At 47.7% G+C, this 17,531-nt stretch overlaps 5 protein-coding genes across 5 annotated transcripts; all 5 read left to right on the forward strand.

The window, feature by feature from the left end:
- Positions 1 to 2,353: 2,353 nt before the first annotated feature.
- On the forward strand, positions 2,354 to 2,632 carry RB195_024796 (uncharacterized protein; the record flags this gene model as incomplete). The annotated part of the gene is made up of 1 exon (XM_064212698.1): positions 2,354 to 2,632. The coding sequence occupies one exon, from the start codon at positions 2,354 to 2,356 to the stop codon at positions 2,630 to 2,632; it is 279 nt and encodes a 92-aa protein (XP_064068579.1).
- Positions 2,633 to 6,483: 3,851 nt separating this feature from the next.
- Positions 6,484 to 6,990, forward strand: RB195_024797 (uncharacterized protein; the record flags this gene model as incomplete). Its single annotated transcript, XM_064212699.1, has 1 exon — positions 6,484 to 6,990. One exon carries the CDS (start codon positions 6,484 to 6,486, stop codon positions 6,988 to 6,990), a length of 507 nt encoding a protein of 168 aa, XP_064068580.1.
- Positions 6,991 to 7,162: 172 nt separating this feature from the next.
- Positions 7,163 to 9,258, forward strand: RB195_024798 (uncharacterized protein; the record flags this gene model as incomplete). The annotated part of the gene is made up of 4 exons (XM_064212700.1): positions 7,163 to 7,221; positions 7,290 to 7,452; positions 7,510 to 7,610; positions 7,668 to 9,258. 4 exons carry the CDS (start codon positions 7,163 to 7,165, stop codon positions 9,256 to 9,258), a joined length of 1,914 nt encoding a protein of 637 aa, XP_064068581.1.
- Positions 7,801 to 9,258, forward strand: RB195_024799 (uncharacterized protein; the record flags this gene model as incomplete). The annotated part of the gene is made up of 1 exon (XM_064212701.1): positions 7,801 to 9,258. The coding sequence occupies one exon, from the start codon at positions 7,801 to 7,803 to the stop codon at positions 9,256 to 9,258; it is 1,458 nt and encodes a 485-aa protein (XP_064068582.1).
- A 1,103-nt stretch (positions 9,259 to 10,361) lies between these two features.
- Positions 10,362 to 11,154, forward strand: RB195_024800 (uncharacterized protein; the record flags this gene model as incomplete). Its single annotated transcript, XM_064212702.1, has 4 exons — positions 10,362 to 10,406; positions 10,596 to 10,685; positions 10,821 to 10,887; positions 10,967 to 11,154. 4 exons carry the CDS (start codon positions 10,362 to 10,364, stop codon positions 11,152 to 11,154), a joined length of 390 nt encoding a protein of 129 aa, XP_064068583.1.
- Between the last annotated feature and the right edge of the window lie 6,377 nt (positions 11,155 to 17,531).

A 17,531-nucleotide genomic window follows, 5' to 3' on the forward strand; every position in this document is an offset into this window, starting at 1 on the left:
CAGTGTAGTCGCTAAATTTGTGATTGAAAGTAGGCTTGGAGTCTATCAGTTTAGTTGGTTGGTCGTTTGAATTGTAGATTGAATGTCGCCCTTTTCAGGCTCTGAAGAAGGCGATATAGCCGAAACGTTAGCCAATAAATTTATTTAACAACCTCGTATACAGCTTATCAAACTCGGTAATATAAATTCAACTATGCCGAGGTTCATTCAGTCGAACTTTTCAACTGCTTTATAAATATCAACTTAATTTTTTTCACATTAATTAAGTGAAAAAAGGCAAAGGAAGTCAAATATGCTCTTCTTGTCTACTTTTACTATCATCAAAATTCAAGATCAGAGAAATTGTCATGAATTAAAACGTGTAAATACCTATCTTGAAGAAACGAACAAACGAAAACAAAAAATTCTCTATCAAATTGCATAAAACATGTACAATGCCTTTTACTTCTATGTGCATTCTTAATATTGAACCTAACTACTTAATTTTCAACCGAGGCTCTCCTCTACCTTCACTTTTGTTAACAAAATTCAGGAATGTTTAGAAATTATGCTTTGGACATTTCTATCGAAACTTTTTACCACGATGTCTTGAAAGAAAGCATATAGGAGTTAATAGCGGATAGTGTTATAGCACTTCAAATGGGAAGGAGTGCTGAGAGCACCGACCATACTATGTTAATCATAAAATTGTTCTTCTGGAACCGTTTGACCAACCTTACCCTGAAAATCAGAGATTACGAGTACATTACGAATACAACACTGGTGATATAGTAAATACATTATTGGCTTAAATTGATTAACTTAACTAATTGAAAGGTATTGGAAGATCTGGATCGTAGGTTCCCGTGCACCAGCGGAATTAACTGCAGGCAACAATAAATATACCTGAGCAGGACTCAATTCGTTGATGTTTAGAACACCTAACAAACAGCTGGCCATTGGTACGTGAATAACAGTCCGATGTTTTAGGAAAATAGTATTATCCTTCGCAGCGCACGTTGGATAAAGGTAGTCGTCTGAACGTGAACTTATGTGAACAGACCTGCCTCATCATCGCTTCCACGGTAAGTAGGAATCATCGACGCCATCAACTCACATGGCAAGGGTCAACATTTTCAACGCTTTAAGAGCAGTGCAGAGGAAGATGGGACCACATCTTGGTGGGGAACATTCCTCCGTTAGAAGTTCAAAAATCTAGACCTGTTTGGGACGTCGCATTCTGTTCTGACCACTGTCTAGTTCTTATCAGTTATGAGATACGGTTTCACAAGAGGAACCGAGAAGCTTCTCTTCAACCGATCATCGATAGGGCACTTCTGAAAGACTAAGAATGCAGAACTAAATTTTGCAAACTTGACTATTCACGTTGGAAGTTGGACCAGGAAAGAGCTTTACGATGCAGATTTTTTCTCAAAGTGCAATACAGGCCATTGTAAGAGGAACGTTACCGGTTCTAGTGCCGCAGTGGAAGTTTACCTTTGCATCCTGAATTCTGAAGAGGCATGAGAGTAGAAGAACCTGCGGAAGGCCTCTGCTTCACTAGAACAGTATAGCAGTAAGATGAAAAGATGTTTTCCAGTCCTCAACATTGCCAATGGAGTGGCTGTCAGTGAAACAACCCTAGCAATTCGGAGAAATCATTTTAAAACTTCAGTGGACGGTAAGCGCCATCAGCTCCTAAACTCGAGCCCGTTCATTGGCTGGCACAAGCGGTCAGCAAGGAAGCACCGACCGTGTCGGAGACTTTGGCCTGTATCCAAAAGTTGGAGAAGGGAAAATCTGGTGGAATTAGCTCAAAAATGCTGAAATGTCTTCGGAGGGTGACGAAGATGATTTTTTTTTTAGTAGGGATCAACGGAAAGACACAAGTCTCGTAGAGATACACTCTCGTAATTCTTTTCCACAAGAATTTATCCGTCACCGACTCTAGAAACTACTGAGGAATCTAATTTCTCCGTGTAATGTACAAGGTTTTGGAGTGGATTATCCTGAACTGAGACATCGCGAAGAAACAACGCGCACGAGCAAGCTGACTTTCGTCATTGCTGATCAACAATTGACCAGGTGTTCATCGTCAGGAGAGTGATCGAAAACTGACTGCGTATTTGAAGTGAATGCAATAAGCTTTTTTGGACCTCGAAGCCTGTCCCGACTCTCCCCGTCAGGGCCGCCTTCTCAACGCTTTTTGCGCTGTTAGAATACCAGTACAGTTTGATTACGTACTTGATGACATGAACCAACGGACAGTTACAGTCCAAACACCGGCGGGACGCAAATCATCGTTAAAGTGGTAACCGGAGTGAGACAAGGAGCAGTGTTAGGACCCCTACGGTTCAACTTCCCCATAGGTATCATGCAAAGAACAGTCAATCATTACCCTGCCGAAATCGCCTTAGCACAATCAGAGTGCCCCTTGACTGATCTCAAGAACCCCGACGATATGGTTATATTTGCAGAAAGCAGTGCGAAACATCAGCGCATCGGAAAACTGCCTCGAAGCTGCAACCTGCAGCCTATAGACTACGTCTACGCTCTGATAAGGGCAAGGAGATGTGAGTCTCCTGGAGATCTCCAACGAGGACAAGGGTGGACAGGAAAACGATTGAACTCCTCGATAGGTTCTGTTACGTGAGCTGTAGGCTGAAGAAGAGTGGCATCTACGAGAAAGATATTCAGCAAAGTTGCGCTAAAGCCACTCTTGCATAAAACTCCTTAACGAAATTCTCTGGTGGACTCCCTCCCTCGCGAGGTCAAGCGCGAGTCTGACATGTCCGCTATTCGCCCTATAATGATATACGGATTGGAGATTCGGACAGCACGTCTACGGAGATAGAGAGGCTTGACTGCATATAGGGGAAGTTGGTCAGCTCTTTGGCTACTTTCACCCCAGTATATACCACAATGAGAAACTTCACGCGGAAATCGATGTTATGCACCGGCGAATGACACGATGAATAAAGATGAAGAGCCTTTCTAAATGAAGTGAACTGTATCCGCTTGATAGGCAGTTTTTCTATGTCAGTATTAGATGCAGAGATGTGACCAAAACTTTGTCAAAACTCACTTCTTAGGTAGATGTCGGACTTCTCAGAATCCTGCCAATGCTTAGTGAGAGGCAGTCAATAGGAGCCCGTAAAATGTTCCAGGGCTTGTTCAAAATGTTAATGAGCGTTGATAATTATGCTGAGCAGCTTCGTTACTGCCATTTTCGTCGCTGCTATTGCGCTACGTTTTGCTGGCACCATCCACACTGCCCTGTCCGACCATTTCACCGAGACTGCAGCTCTTACGATGCGTTCTTTGAATCGAGCAGAAAAAAGGTGTATGGTGGCAGAAGGCTGGAACTTTGTGCAATGTAGGTGTAGAAGTATAAACAAAAGAAATACCGTTTAGAAATTTATTGAAACCGTTTTTTTTTCTAAATTGTTAAATGGAAACCACAAAGGTCAATGTTGGCTGTGATGAGAGCGTATCACACACTGATATACCAATGGCTATTTAACTTGTTGACCGATAGCCGTAATTACGCGGAGTTGTGTGGCGCTGCAGGCAGGATAGTGGCGGCCAACCGAATGTCGCGAATTCCTATTGTTCTGCTCCACTTCTCTCGCACCCAAGTTCACGTATGAGAGAAAAGCGCAGCAAAGAGCTAGAGTGGGTCCGATTCTATAATAGAGCTTACGTTCCGCTTTTCGCATTGTATTTTTTCTGACTGTTGCAGTTTTTATGCCTGCTGTTGCAAACAAAAATGATTTTTTTTTATCGATAAGATTTTCTATCATGCTACATAGTAACTAGTTTAGTCGTGTCACGTGTATTTGCGTAACAAAATTCCAGAAAGCAGTAAGACGGGTCCAACGGCGTCAGATAGATGTGCGGCACTGCAGAGCGATGAAATGGGGTAAGATGACTTATCCCATTCAAGTTCCCATGCCGTTTGATTGGTGTATCTTCGCCGCAGTGCTATAAAATTGGGTGCAGCAGGTTGCCACAAGCGGATTGGCGCGCTACAGTAGTGCCGCACAATAACTTCAAGTGATTTTGTCAAGATGTAAATCTCATAATGTAAGTTTTGAACCGTTTCATAGCCATGAAAATTGCATTTGTTCGGTTTTACCCCTATCTAGTCCTCCGGATTTCCATATCCCTGCACGTTTTCTTCTTCAGGTTGGTCGGATCTTTTCTTCAGAAATTGAAATAAAAAGGCGTGCAAACGGCTGCTTAAAGAGCAGCTAACAGTTCATGAGATTTGACGTCAACCTTACCTTTATCATTACGATGATGAGATTAACTTTTAATTTTAACACATCCTTCTATGTTATTTGTTGAGGAAAAAAGGGAAAAAACTCACACTTCAAATAATGTTTACAAAAACTGGCGGTATCAAAGGAATATAGATGTAAAATCAAGTTCGAATACTCTTCAAATGTAGAACTGCTGCATCCAGGAAGAAAAATATGTAATCATCTGTCCATTTCGTCGTCATTTCTTCAATGCTTAAATGTATCACTCCACGAATCTGAGGTGGTACGGGTTTCAGGTGGGTTATGCCTATAAGGGGTCGTAGATTGTGAGGAAGAGGGTGACTCCGTCCATCTCCTGCTTATCGTCGTAAAAAACGGCCCTGAAAATGTGGCCCGTGCACAAGGCTGGCGCGCTCCAATACAACTCTTCGTAGACAACAGCGCCCGGAACGCTCAAAATCTCATCTTGCGGGCAGTTTTTTACGGCGATTGGGAAGAGATGAACGGAATCGCCCTCTTCCCCACAATCTACGACAATCTACGACCCAGTATAGGCACAACCCGTACTACCCCAGATTCGTGGGGTGCGTTATTAACGCGATTAGTCCGTGTGTGTATGTGTGTGTTTGTCTGTGTCACGAGAATACTCCATAATGATGCGAAACTCTTCACCTGTGAGGTTCCGAACCATCGCCATGCACCTGATGGGCGAGCACTCTACCTTTTCACCATGTGCAAAGCTATACACCGGCGAAAAAAAGGAGAGTTCGTTTGTTCGTTTGCTAATTTTTCCTATCATTTATGTCTACTAATCTGTTCGATGTGCTTTCTTTCAGTTCAATATCACAAAGCTACCACATTGTTTATTTATTTACCATTTTAAAATTTGCATTTTGCCCAGATTATTGCAGTGTAGGAAACCTTCCATTCTTCTTTTGGTCGTTTAGGCTGAGTTTCTGAATATTATCACAATGTAATCATCATGCTATATAATAACGCCCTTAATCCGTGTGTATATGTGTGTGTGTCTGTGTGTGCGTGTGTCTGTGTGTCACGAAAATACCCCATAATGATGCAAAATTTTGCACCGGTGATGTGTCGAACCATAGCCATGTAACTGACAGACGACCACTCTAACCACTGGGCCACTGCCCAAAGTTATGCGAGTATGTTGGCCTTGATAAGGTAAGTTTGTCTCTGTCATATGTTATTGAGGGCAAATAAACTTTCATGTGAATGTATACTTCCAAATTTGCAAACTATCATGCTATATAATAGCTGGCTCATTCTGTCACGTGCGTACGTCTGTGTATGTGTGTGTCTCAGTCAAGAAATTCATTGGTGCGCGGGAGCCGCAACGCGGTTGAATGGGTTTCTGTGGTTCCTTCGCATATCTATTTTCCAGCATATCTCCGTGATACTGCTAACATCCTTTCTTCCAAAAGAGGCTATCAGTGGATTATGCGATCATTGATTGTTTAAGGTCTTGCTAAGCTGTCTCTCTGCAAAACATCGCGAGCTTGGTCGTAATGTTCATAGTTGTTTCTACGTTTTTGAATAATTGGTTTGACAATTCCAGGCTCTCCATCATTTGTATTCTTTTTTAATTCGGTGCAGGACTGCTCTCTAAAGAACCAGTTGATAGCGCAGATAGCGCTGAATAATAGTTGTCGGTATTATGTGGATCAACTTTTTTTCACATACAGCAAGCGATTTTGCTGGCATTCCACCCATAGGTCACTCTCCTCAAATCTTATGGATATTAAGAATTTTAACGTATTCAGTTGGTGAACTACTTTCAAGCCTAGCACAAAAAGTGGTCCATGAGCGTTTCTTTTTTCTTATTTAGAACAATGTAATATAGCGTAGCCTCCACAAAGGTTTACCGCCTCATAGTGGCGTGGAGGTGACACTGGGCGTCGAACTGCGATGCACAGCGGAAGTTTGTCCTCCGGCAGGGTCTCGCAAGCTGAGAAGGAGTTCGACACATTCGACATTCTGACTTTTCGGAATCGGAAGCCTAGCTAAGAGTAAACCACTGCTAAGATTCACCACCGTCTTGGCAAATTGTCGCAAAGTGGTTCCCTGATCCATATAGGTTGGGCGACGACCTGTGGTGAAAGCTAAGCTCGCCGTGGCATGGCTGCTTAGTTTGGGGAAAAGTCTTCTTGCCACTCCAGCATATTCATTGCCTCACTACCCTGCACACTTTGCCCTGCCGTCTTAGACGTTGGACGGTATGGCGACCGGTGAGAGGCGATCAAATCTCAGGTTGCTCAGGACGTCATTGACTCTGGACCAAGGCGACACACGCACGATTCGCCATGGAGACTGTCTCAGACTGTGTACTTACAACGCGAGAACAGTTTCCACAGACGCCGACCTGCATGCCCTTCTCGGAGCTGAGGAGCGTATCAAATTTCACATGATTGCTCTGCAGGAGACCAAGTGCAGAAGGAGCGACGTACGACAGATGAATGACGGTACACTCGTCATTCGTGGAGAGAAGGTTCCGTCGCGAAATGTAGGCGGTGTTGGTTTTGTTGTGCTCCCATCTGTCGTCCATCTCGTCGATTCTCACGAGATCCTGTCACCTCGTCTGGCCATTCTTCGCCTCCGCCCTCTGCGCCAAAAATCCATCAGTATCATCAACTGCTACTCACCAACATCAGCAGCTGATGAATCCGATTTGGACGCGTTTTACGAGGAGGTGGAGGAAGTAGTCCGCAACGAGAAGTCCTTCTAGAAATTCGTTGTCGGAGGCTTCAACGCAAAACTAGGAAAGGACACAGAAGAGGAATACAGGATTGGAAGATTTGGACTAGGGACCAGAATGAAGATGGCAATCGTCTCGCCGCGCTGTTGTCCGCCGCTCGCCTCTTTCATGGGAACTCTCTTTTCATGAAAAAAGATCATCGATGGACATGGAAATCGCCCATGTCGACCTACGATCTGGCCTGGTGCGACTCGTGCCGAGGTCGACCACATACTCACCAACCGGTGGTGGTGTCTACTTGACGTCTCAGTAACATCATGTTTTTGTAGTGGTTCTGATCACCGTCTCCTTCGTGCGAAAATACGACTTAGTCACACGTTGGAAAAGAACATCTGCTATCGGCAACGGAGGAGAAAAGATGTCGTCTACGAAGATTGCATACTCGAGGACTCCTTGTCCCAAGGTGACTGGCACATCGAGGAGAACCCAAACGTGGACTGCGAGACGCTGCTCAGATGATTACGAGCATGTGCTGAGCGTGCCTCGAAGCCACGCACGGCAAACGTGGATCGAATTTCGAAGACCACCAAGGAATTGTTGGAAAGAAGAAGTGTTTTGAGGCTTCATCCAAATGCATCGCACATTGAGCGGTTAGTAGGAAACACTAGCTGTAGAAAAGTGTTGTAGAAGGATCTTTTGAAATACAGGCAGAAGAAGATTCTGGAAGCAGCACAAAGAAGAAGGAGTCTAAAGAAGTGCCGCAGGGATCTCCGCGAATATAATATTCCGCTAGCAGCTTTGCTGAGCGAAGACGAGGCCCCCACGTCTCCTTGTCGTGAGATGGAAATCATTACGGAGAGGTTCTACTCGAACCTTTTCCGTTCGTCAACTCCTGTGTCAAGCCTGATCATCCCCACTGGTGAAGCTCCACCACGGATTCTCCCTTCGGAAGTGCGAGTCGCTATCAAGAGCATGAAACCTGGCACAGCCCCCGAAACTGATTTTATATCAGAAGTCTTTCTTCGGGCCATCCACTTCATGCAATCCTACCTTCAGAAAGAAAGAATCCCAGACCAGTGGAAGACCTCGCAAACCGTTCTTATCCATAAGAAAGGTGACCGAGAGGACCTTCGGAACTACTATCCGATATGCTTGCTGAGCGTGTTATACAAACTATTCACCAAGATCATCCTCACGCGCATATCTAGGACGCTGGATGAAGCCCAGCCTCAAGAACAAGCTGGTTTCCGTCAGGGGTTCAGCTGCTTGGACCACATCCAGAACGTGTCGACGGTCATAGAGGTTTGCTGGGAATACCGCCTGTCTCTTGTTCTAACCTTCGTCGACTATGAGAAAGCCTTTGGCAGCGTAGAAACGAATGCAATACTGTCAGCGCTGGTCGATCAAGGTGTGGACGAGTCGTATGTGAGGACATTAGAAAATTGCTACGATCGATGCACCACTAGGATACAGCTTTTCCACCGCCCTCTCACCATACCCATTGGAAAGAAGGTACGACGAGGCGATACCATATCGCCGAAGCTGCTCACGGCTGCATTGCAATGGATAATGAAATCACTTTCCTGGGAAGAAAGGGGCATACGTGTTGATGGAAGAATCCTGTCGAACCTTCGTTTCGCGGACGACATCGTTCTCCTTCCGAGCAGTATCAATGAAACAGAAACGATGCATAACGAATTGAACGAAGCAGGGAGGAAAATAGGATTGCGAATAAACAGAAAGAAGATGCAGTTCATAAAGAACGCCTACTGCGAGGACGGAGGAGTACAACTTGAAGGCTCCCAAATCGTGGAAACTCCGTCATACGTATACTTCGGACGTTCTATGAACATGAAAAACGACTTGAAGGAAGAACTGAATAGAAGAATGAGAGCAGCATGGGCAGCATTTGCAGCCGTCAGGGAAGCTACGGACCAAGTGACGGACCAAGATCTTCGTGCCCATCTGTTCGACTCAACAGTCCTTCCAGCGCTCTGTTACGCAGCGGTGACGTGGGCAGACACCGCTGCCACGTCTAGAAAGCTACTCACTACCCGCAGAGCACTTGAGAAATGTCTTCCGAAGTTTAACCATCGCACACAACGCCTCGCCGGCCTTCGCAGCTCCGAATTACTAACAATGTTTCGTCTTCGCAATCCAGCGGAATATGTATCGAAAGCAAAACATATATGGGCCGGTCACATCATGAGAAGAATCGACGATAGATGGACTAAAAGAACGCTAGAGTGGATTCCAAGGGACGCTAAACGCCCCCGAGGGAGACTGCCAACGAGATAGGGTGACCTGTTCGCTGCACGGATGGACCAGCTGAGAGCTCAGCTGAATACGGCTAAAGAACATCGTCATCGTCACTCACGAAGCTTGAGAACATCTTGGATGACAATGGCAAGGGAACGAAACGAGTGGAAAAGATGCTGGGGCCCGCACGTCCAGTGAAGACGGACTATCTAAGTATCTAAGTAAGTAACTAATTAAGTAGTAATATAGCGTAGAATGCAGAAATGAGGGCAATTTTGTGACACTTCAGAAAACCGTCGATACAATGTACGAAGCATTCATGCATCAAACATCTCATAGAAACTCTACTGCTCTGAAACATAAGACCATCCTTGACCGGGACAATTCCCGGAAGAACATTGTACATCCTTTTTGCAAGCATTTGAGTCTCATACTTCCAGTATAAGGATTAACCTCAAAAACGGACCAAGATTCTCTTAGTAAACTATTCAATTATCAACAGTTTGAAATCGTCCAGTTTGATTTTGTGTTATTTCACTGTAAAGTTTCCAAAATTGACGACTGCAGTCTGCGTCATCAGTTGGAAGAAAATCCTTGTGTACAACTTTTTTTGTCTGTCGCTTGTCTCAAAAAAGACGTTCAAGACGTCATTTGATCTCCTTGATCAGCAAATCTCATCCGTTTGTTGTAGTCCATCTCCACCTCAAATCTGTTCTTTTGACCTATGAAGTTATAATGAACAGTGAAAACATTTGAAAGTCTCGTATATCCTTCCATTTAGAGGTCATGTACATAGTTACCCGTTTCCATTTGAAAGCTTAAAATCAAAGAATTCAGAATAGAAAAATAATAGTGAAAAGGATGTTAGAGGCAATCGTGATCAGCTAGTTGAAAAGGACCAAACTAACATAATTCTCAAAAAAAGAGCAAAAAAGGGGGTATCGTAGGACACTGTGTCATGAGCGGGTCACGCCTGCATCAGACTGAACCATACTTTGGCCCCGCTCGTTGTTCACTTCAAAAATGGAGCAAAAATCAAGAGCGCCAACCCAACAGTTGATTTTATTCGCAAAACTCTTCGGGAAAACATAATACTGTCTTCATTTTTTGAGCGGAAGGAAGCCTGGGGGCGAGTCGAAGAGATGCTGGTGTCCGTTCGAGCAAATCGCAGATCAACAGCAGGAAGGGTAATAGAGATGGTCATGGAATCAACCATTTCGTAGTGTTCAGGGAATTCCTTTAATCTGTTTGAAGCTTCTACGAAGTATTTAGATAGGAGCGCATAGATGATGGATGTTACGACTTCGGATGCTTGAAGCTTAATATCGAAAATTGCCTCTAACAAATAAATTCACAAGCAACTTTTGTCTTTTTAGGCAACTTTTCAATGGATAGCGCCGTCGAACTTCACACTGTCGCAACTACAGGCAATAATTGTCAAGAAACTTAACCTCGAGAACTTTCAGGTTCCACTCAATTTAGTTGAACTTGTAGAAAGTTGCAAAATTGCTGCACAGAAGACTCTTGTGTTTTCCACTTTATGTTCTTGATCATAAAATTGTTTGATAATTCCTCTTTAATTCAATGTGAGCAATTTTTAGGTACAGTTCGATTACACCCGGAACCCATATAAAACGCAGTGCAGTATATATCGCGTCACGATTCTCGGTTAGTATTGACTCACGTTCTAGTGATCGTAGAAGATACAATAAATGTTGAATAATAGTTTCATACTATTTGAATTTAGAGGAGGATTGGCGTCTTTCTGAAGTACTTCATATGTTCAATGTCGAGCAGAGAAAGTTCAGGGCAGACAAGGAGTTTGAGTGTGGCATCGATTTATCCACAACAGAAACTGATTTAGCTAGCTCTTCAGTAGCAGTTCTTTTTATTCCATGCCACACAATCTTACTATATCTTTGGGGTGAAATTTAACTTACGTAGCTCTTTCTAGAGACAGTAAGTAATAAATACCTCTTTGTTTATTACTTACCAGTCTGAATGTCCGGCTAAAGCCGGACTTCAGACTTTTGGTGGTTTTAGCTTCGCTTCCCTTCACTGATCAATGAAAGTTAATAATAGTGGTGTTTTCTGTGAAATTAGATTTGCGTTTTTTTTAACAACGCTTTCCTTCTCTTCTTTATATTATAAATTAAGGCGAAAGATTAAGGAGTTTTCCTTCTAAACGCGTCAATTTTACATTTGGTGAATATTCGACCATCAGCTGCAAACACTCCTTCGATGCGAGATTAATGTAGATACTATTTGAAAGCATTACTCAAAGTATGGGTATTCCTCTTGATTTCCCCCAATAGTTATCACAGAATGATGTTTTAACATAAAATGACGTGAAAGACATCATTCTACTGATAATGATAACGTCCCACGTCAGATCGCATAAACATCTTGCTATTATTTAAGCAACCGTTTGCATGCGTGTTTCCACTTTCTGAGAACGGCATGCTACAAACTTGAGGCGAGCGAAGAAGGAAATAGGCACGCGGAGGAGTCATAAAGGTGAAGAGCAAATCGCCCAGTGGTCACGGCTATGAAACGGCTCCAACCATTTATCTTTCTCATCATTCACACTAAGTTATTGTGCACCAATGACCGGGTCCACCGACGCCGGTGGATCAGTTGCATATCATAGCAATCTGGCGCCGGCGCACCAGTCTGACGCCGGTGGACCCGTCGTACCCCCTTCTATAGGTATCTGACGCCGGTGGACCCGTCGCACACCCTTCTATAGGTATCTGACGCCGGTGGACCCGTCGTACCCCCTTCTATAGGTATCTGACGCCGGTGGACCCGTCGCACCCCCTTCTATAGGTATCTGACGCCGATGGACCCGTCGCACCCCTTTTTCTGGACATCTGGCGCCGGCACAGCAATCTGACGCCGGTGGACCCGTCGCACCCCCTCTATAAGTATTTGACGCCGGTGGACCCGTCGTACCCCCTTCTATAGGTATCTGACGCCGGTGGACCCGTCGCACCCCCTCTATAAGTATTTGACGCCGGTGGACCCGTCGTACCCCCTTCTATAGGTATCTGACGCCGGTGGACCCGTCGTACCCCCTTCTATAGGTATCTGACGCCGGTGGACCCGTCGCACACCCTTCTATAGGTATCTGACGCCGGTGGACCCGTCGCACCCCCTTCTATAGGTATCTGACGCCGATGGACCCGTCGCACCCCTTTTTCTGGACATCTGGCGCCGGCACAGCAATCTGACGCCGGTGGACCCGTCGCACCCCCTCTATAAGTATTTGACGCCGGTGGACCCGTCGTACCCCCTTCTATAGGTATCTGACGCCGGTGGACCCGTCGCACCCCCTTCTATAGGTATCTGACGCCGGTGGACCCGTCGCACACCCTTCTATAGGTATCTGACGCCGGTGGACCCGTCGCACCCCTTTTTCTGGACATCTGGCGCCGGCACAGCAATCTGACGCCGGTGGACCCGTCGCACCCCCTTCTATAGGTATTTGACGCCGGTGGACCCGTCGCACCCCCTTCTATAGGTATCTGACGCCGGTGGACCCGTCGCACCCCCTTCTATAGGTATCTGACGCCGGTGGACCCGTCGCACCCCCTTCTATAGGTATCTGACGCCGTGGACCCGTCGCACCCCCTTCTAAGGCTATCTGGCGCCGTGGACCCGTCGCACCCCCTTCTATAGGTATCTGACGCCGATGGACCCGTCGCACCCCCTTCTATAGGTATCTGACGCCGGTGGACCCGTCGCACCCCCTTCTATAGGTATCTGACGCCGGTGGACCCGTCGCACCCCCTTCTATAGGTATCTGACGCCGGTGGACCCGTCGCACCCCCTTCTATAGGTATCTGACGCCGATGGACCCGTCGCACTCCTTTTTCTGGACATCTGGCCCCTTCTATAGGTATCTGACGCCGGTGGACCCGTCGCACCCCCTTCTATAGGTATCTGACGCCGGTGGACCCGTCGCACCCCCTTCTATAGGTATCTGACGCCGGTGGACCCGTCGCACCCCCTTCTATAGGTATCTGACGCCGGTGGACCCGTCGCACCCCTTCTATAGGTATCTGACGCCGGTGGACCCGTCGCACCCCTTCTATAGGTATCTGACGCCGGTGGACCCGTCGCACCCCCTTCTATAGGTATCTGACGCCGGTGGACCCGTCGCACCCCCTTCTATAGGTATCTGACGCCGATGGACCCGTCGCACCCTTTTCTGCATCTAGGTATCTGACGCTGGTGGACCCGTCGCACCCCCTTCTATAGGTATCTGACGCCGGTGGACCCGTCGCACCCTCCTTCTATAGGTATCTGACGCCGGTGGACCCGTCGCACACCCTTCTATAGGTATCTGACGCCGGTGGACCCGTCGCACACCCTTCTATAGGTATCTGACGCCGGTGGACCCGTCGCACCCCCTTCTATAGGTATCTGACGCCGATGGACCCGTCGCACCCCCTTCTATAGGTATCTGACGCCGGTGGACCCGTCGCACACCCTTCTATAGGTATCTGACGCCGGTGGACCCGTCGCACCCCCTTCTATAGGTATCTGACGCCGGTGGACCCGTCGCACCCCTTCTATAGGTATCTGACGCCGGTGGACCCGTCGCACCCCCTTCCATAGGTATCTGACGCCGGTGGACCCGTCGCACCCTTTTTCTGGACCCTTCTATAGGTATCTGACGCCGGTGGACCCGTCGCACCCCCTTCTATAGGTATCTGACGCCGGTGGACCCGTCGCACCCCCTTCTATAGGTATCTGACGCCGGTGGACCCGTCGCACCCCTTTTCTGATGGGTATCTGACGCCGGTGGACCCGCCGCACCCCTTCTATAGGTATCTGACGCCGGTGGACCCGTCGCACCCCCTTCTATAGGTATCTGACGCCGGTGGACCCGTCGCACCCCCTTCTATAGGTATCTGACGCCGGTGGACCCGTCGCACCCCTTCTATAGGTATCTGACGCCGGTGGACCCGTCGCACCCCCTTCTATAGGTATCTGACGCCGGTGGACCCGTCGCACCCCCTTCTATAGGTATCTGGAGCCGATGGACCCGTCGCACACCCTTCTATAGGTATCTGACGCCGGTGGACCCGTCGCACCAGCTTCTATAGGTATCTGACGCCGGTGGACCCGTCGAACCCCCTTCTATAGGTATCTGACGCCGATGGACCCGTCGCACCCGCTTCTATAGGTATCTGGCGCCGATGGTCCCGTCGAACCCCCTTCTATAGGTATCTGACGCCGGTGGACCCGTCGCACCCCCTTCTATAGGTATCTGACGCCGGTGGACCCGTCGCACTCCCTTCTATAGGTATCTGACGCCGGTGGACCCGTCGCACCCCCTTCTATAGGTATCTGACGCCGGTGGACCCGTCGCACCCCCTTCTATAGGTATCTGACGCCGATGGACCCGTCGCACCCCTTCTATAGGTATCTGGACGCCGGTGGACCCGTCGCACCCCCTTCTATAGGTATCTGACGCCGGTGGACCCGTCGCACCCCCTTCTATAGGTATCTGACGCCGGTGGACCCGTCGCACCCCCTTCTATAGGTATCTGACGCCGGTGGACCCGTCGCACCCCCTTCTATAGGTATCTGACGCCGGTGGACCCGTCGCACACCCTTCTATAGGTATCTGACGCCGGTGGACCCGCCGCACCCGTTCTATAGGTATCTGACGCCGGTGGACCAGTCGCATCCCCTCCTATAGGTATCTGACGCCGGTGGACCCGTCGCACCCTCTTCTATAGGTATCTGACGCCGGTGGACCCGTCGCACCCCCTTCTATAGGTATCTGACGCCGGTGGACCCGTCGCACACCCTTCTATAGGTATCTGACGCCGGTGGACCCGTCGCACCCCCTTCTATAGGTATCTGACGCCGGTGGACCCGTCGCACACCCTTCTATAGGTATCTGACGCCGGTGGACCCGTCGCACACCCTTCTATAGGTATCTGACGCCGGTGGACCCGTCGCACACCCTTCTATAGGTATCTGACGCCGGTGGACCCGTCGTACCCCCTTCTATAGGTATCTGACGCCGGTGGACCCGTCGCACACCCTTCTATAGGTATCTGACGCCGGTGGACCCGTCGCACACCCTTCTATAGGTATCTGACGCCGGTGGACCCGTCGCACCCCCTTCTATAGGTATCTGACGCCGGTGGACCCGTCGCACCCCCTTCTATAGGTATCTGACGCCGATGGACCCGTCGCACCCCTTTTTCTGGACATCTGGCGCCGGCACAGCAATCTGACGCCGGTGGACCCGTCGCACCCCCTTCTATAGGTATCTGACGCCGGTGGACCCGTCGTACCTCCTTCTATAGGTATCTGACGCCGGTGGACCCGTCGCACACCCTTCTATAGGTATCTGACGCCGGTGGACCCGTCGCACACCCTTCTATAGGTATCTGACGCCGGTGGACCCGTCGTACCCCCTTCTATAGGTATCTGACGCCGGTGGACCCGTCGCACCCCTTTTTCTGGACATCTGGCGCCGGCACAGCAATCTGACGCCGGTGGACCCGTCGCACCCCCTTCTATAGGTATCTGACGCCGGTGGACCCGTCGCACCCCCTTCTATAGGTATCTGACGCCGATGGACCCGTCGCACCCCTTTTTCTGGACATCTGGCGCCGGCACAGCAATCTGACGCCGGTGGACCCGTCGCACCCCCTTCTATAGGTATCTGACGCCGATGGACCCGTCGCACCCCCTTCTATAGGTATCTGACGCCGGTGGACCCGTCGCACCCCTTTTTCTGGACATCTGGCGCCGGCACAGCAATCTGACGCCGGTGGACCCGTCGCACCCCCTTCTATAGGTATCTGACGCCGATGGACCCGTTGCACCCCCTTCTATAGGTATCTGACGTCGGTGGACCCGTCGCACCCCCTTCTATAGGCATCTGACGCCGGTAGACCCGTCGCACCCCCTTTTTCGAATTTCGAACATACACATACGCATATACATACACATACACATTCGCATGCACATACACATACACATGCACATACACATACACATACACATACACATACACATACACATACACATACACATACACATACACATACACATACACATACGCATATACATACACACACATTCGCATACACATACACATACACATACACGCACATACACATACACATACGCATATACATACACATACACATTCGCATACACATACACATACACGCACATACACATACACATGCACATACACATACACATACACATACACATACACATACCTTACCTGTACCTGTAGTACCTAGTACTTTGCAGCGGTTGTTACGACACTAGATTAATGAAAACGTTATGTTAGGAATTAAGAGTAAGTGTTTGTTTCTGCGCTCTCTTACACTGCATGCTAAGCTTTGGCGGGTGTAGTGCAGTGGTAAGGAGTTTCATTGATGGTAGATGCTTATTCTAAAACGAACTTTTCATCTTTCCGAGGTCAAGAAACAGACACTAATTTTCTCTGAAAAGATAAAAACTCTGATCCGGAACCTAAACTGACCTCCGCAAGTCCTTATACGCCACGAATGCGTCCGTAAAATCCAAACAATTCTGAATTGGAGGCCAACGCGTTTCAAAACCCTAAAAGATTGATCAAGGTAAACCAATTTATCTGTTGCACTTTGTAAGTCGGGTCAAAAATTCACTAACGGTGTTTCCTCATTGGAGGAAAAAGGAACAACTGGAGGCTCTGTTCCTTTTCAAATGGTCATGTCATGGTCTTTAATTTAAAAAAAATCAAAGAAACGCTCCATTACTGTTGAAGCATGTTTTGATCATGCTCATAAAGAGTGCGCCTCTCTACGTTTGTTGCATGACCACCTGACTACACCTAGGGCATATAGTCATATTCGAGATTTTTTTAGTCAGGAAATCTCAGGAAAAAGTAGCAGATTTATATCAACGTCGATGACTGAAGCGTTCTTTTGGTCAAGTTAACAATGAGTCTGTTATCTTGTAATCACTTACTACCTAGCAACAAGCTCTTGTATGGTAGTGGTAGAAACATCCTTATGAAACGATGTATTACTCTCTCCAATACAACTCCAGTGCCTTAACCCATAATGTTCAGGAAGATGCACAACTTCTTGACAATGTTACTGTCCGCTAAAAGTTGTAAACATTGTTCTCTAAAGTAACCGGTAGCACTCATCATCAGACCCTCGCAGCAGAAAAAAAGAAAGAATAAAGAACAGCAGAAACTCTGTTGCTGGGACATGTCGTAGACAGAATGCTAACAACGTAATCTCACTTTTCTTGACGTGTTCCGTTGTTTTCCCTTT

The sequence above is a fragment of the Necator americanus genome, chromosome X (genome assembly GCF_031761385.1).
Source record: "Necator americanus strain Aroian chromosome X, whole genome shotgun sequence".
Taxonomy (NCBI): Eukaryota; Metazoa; Nematoda; class Chromadorea; order Rhabditida; family Ancylostomatidae; genus Necator; species Necator americanus.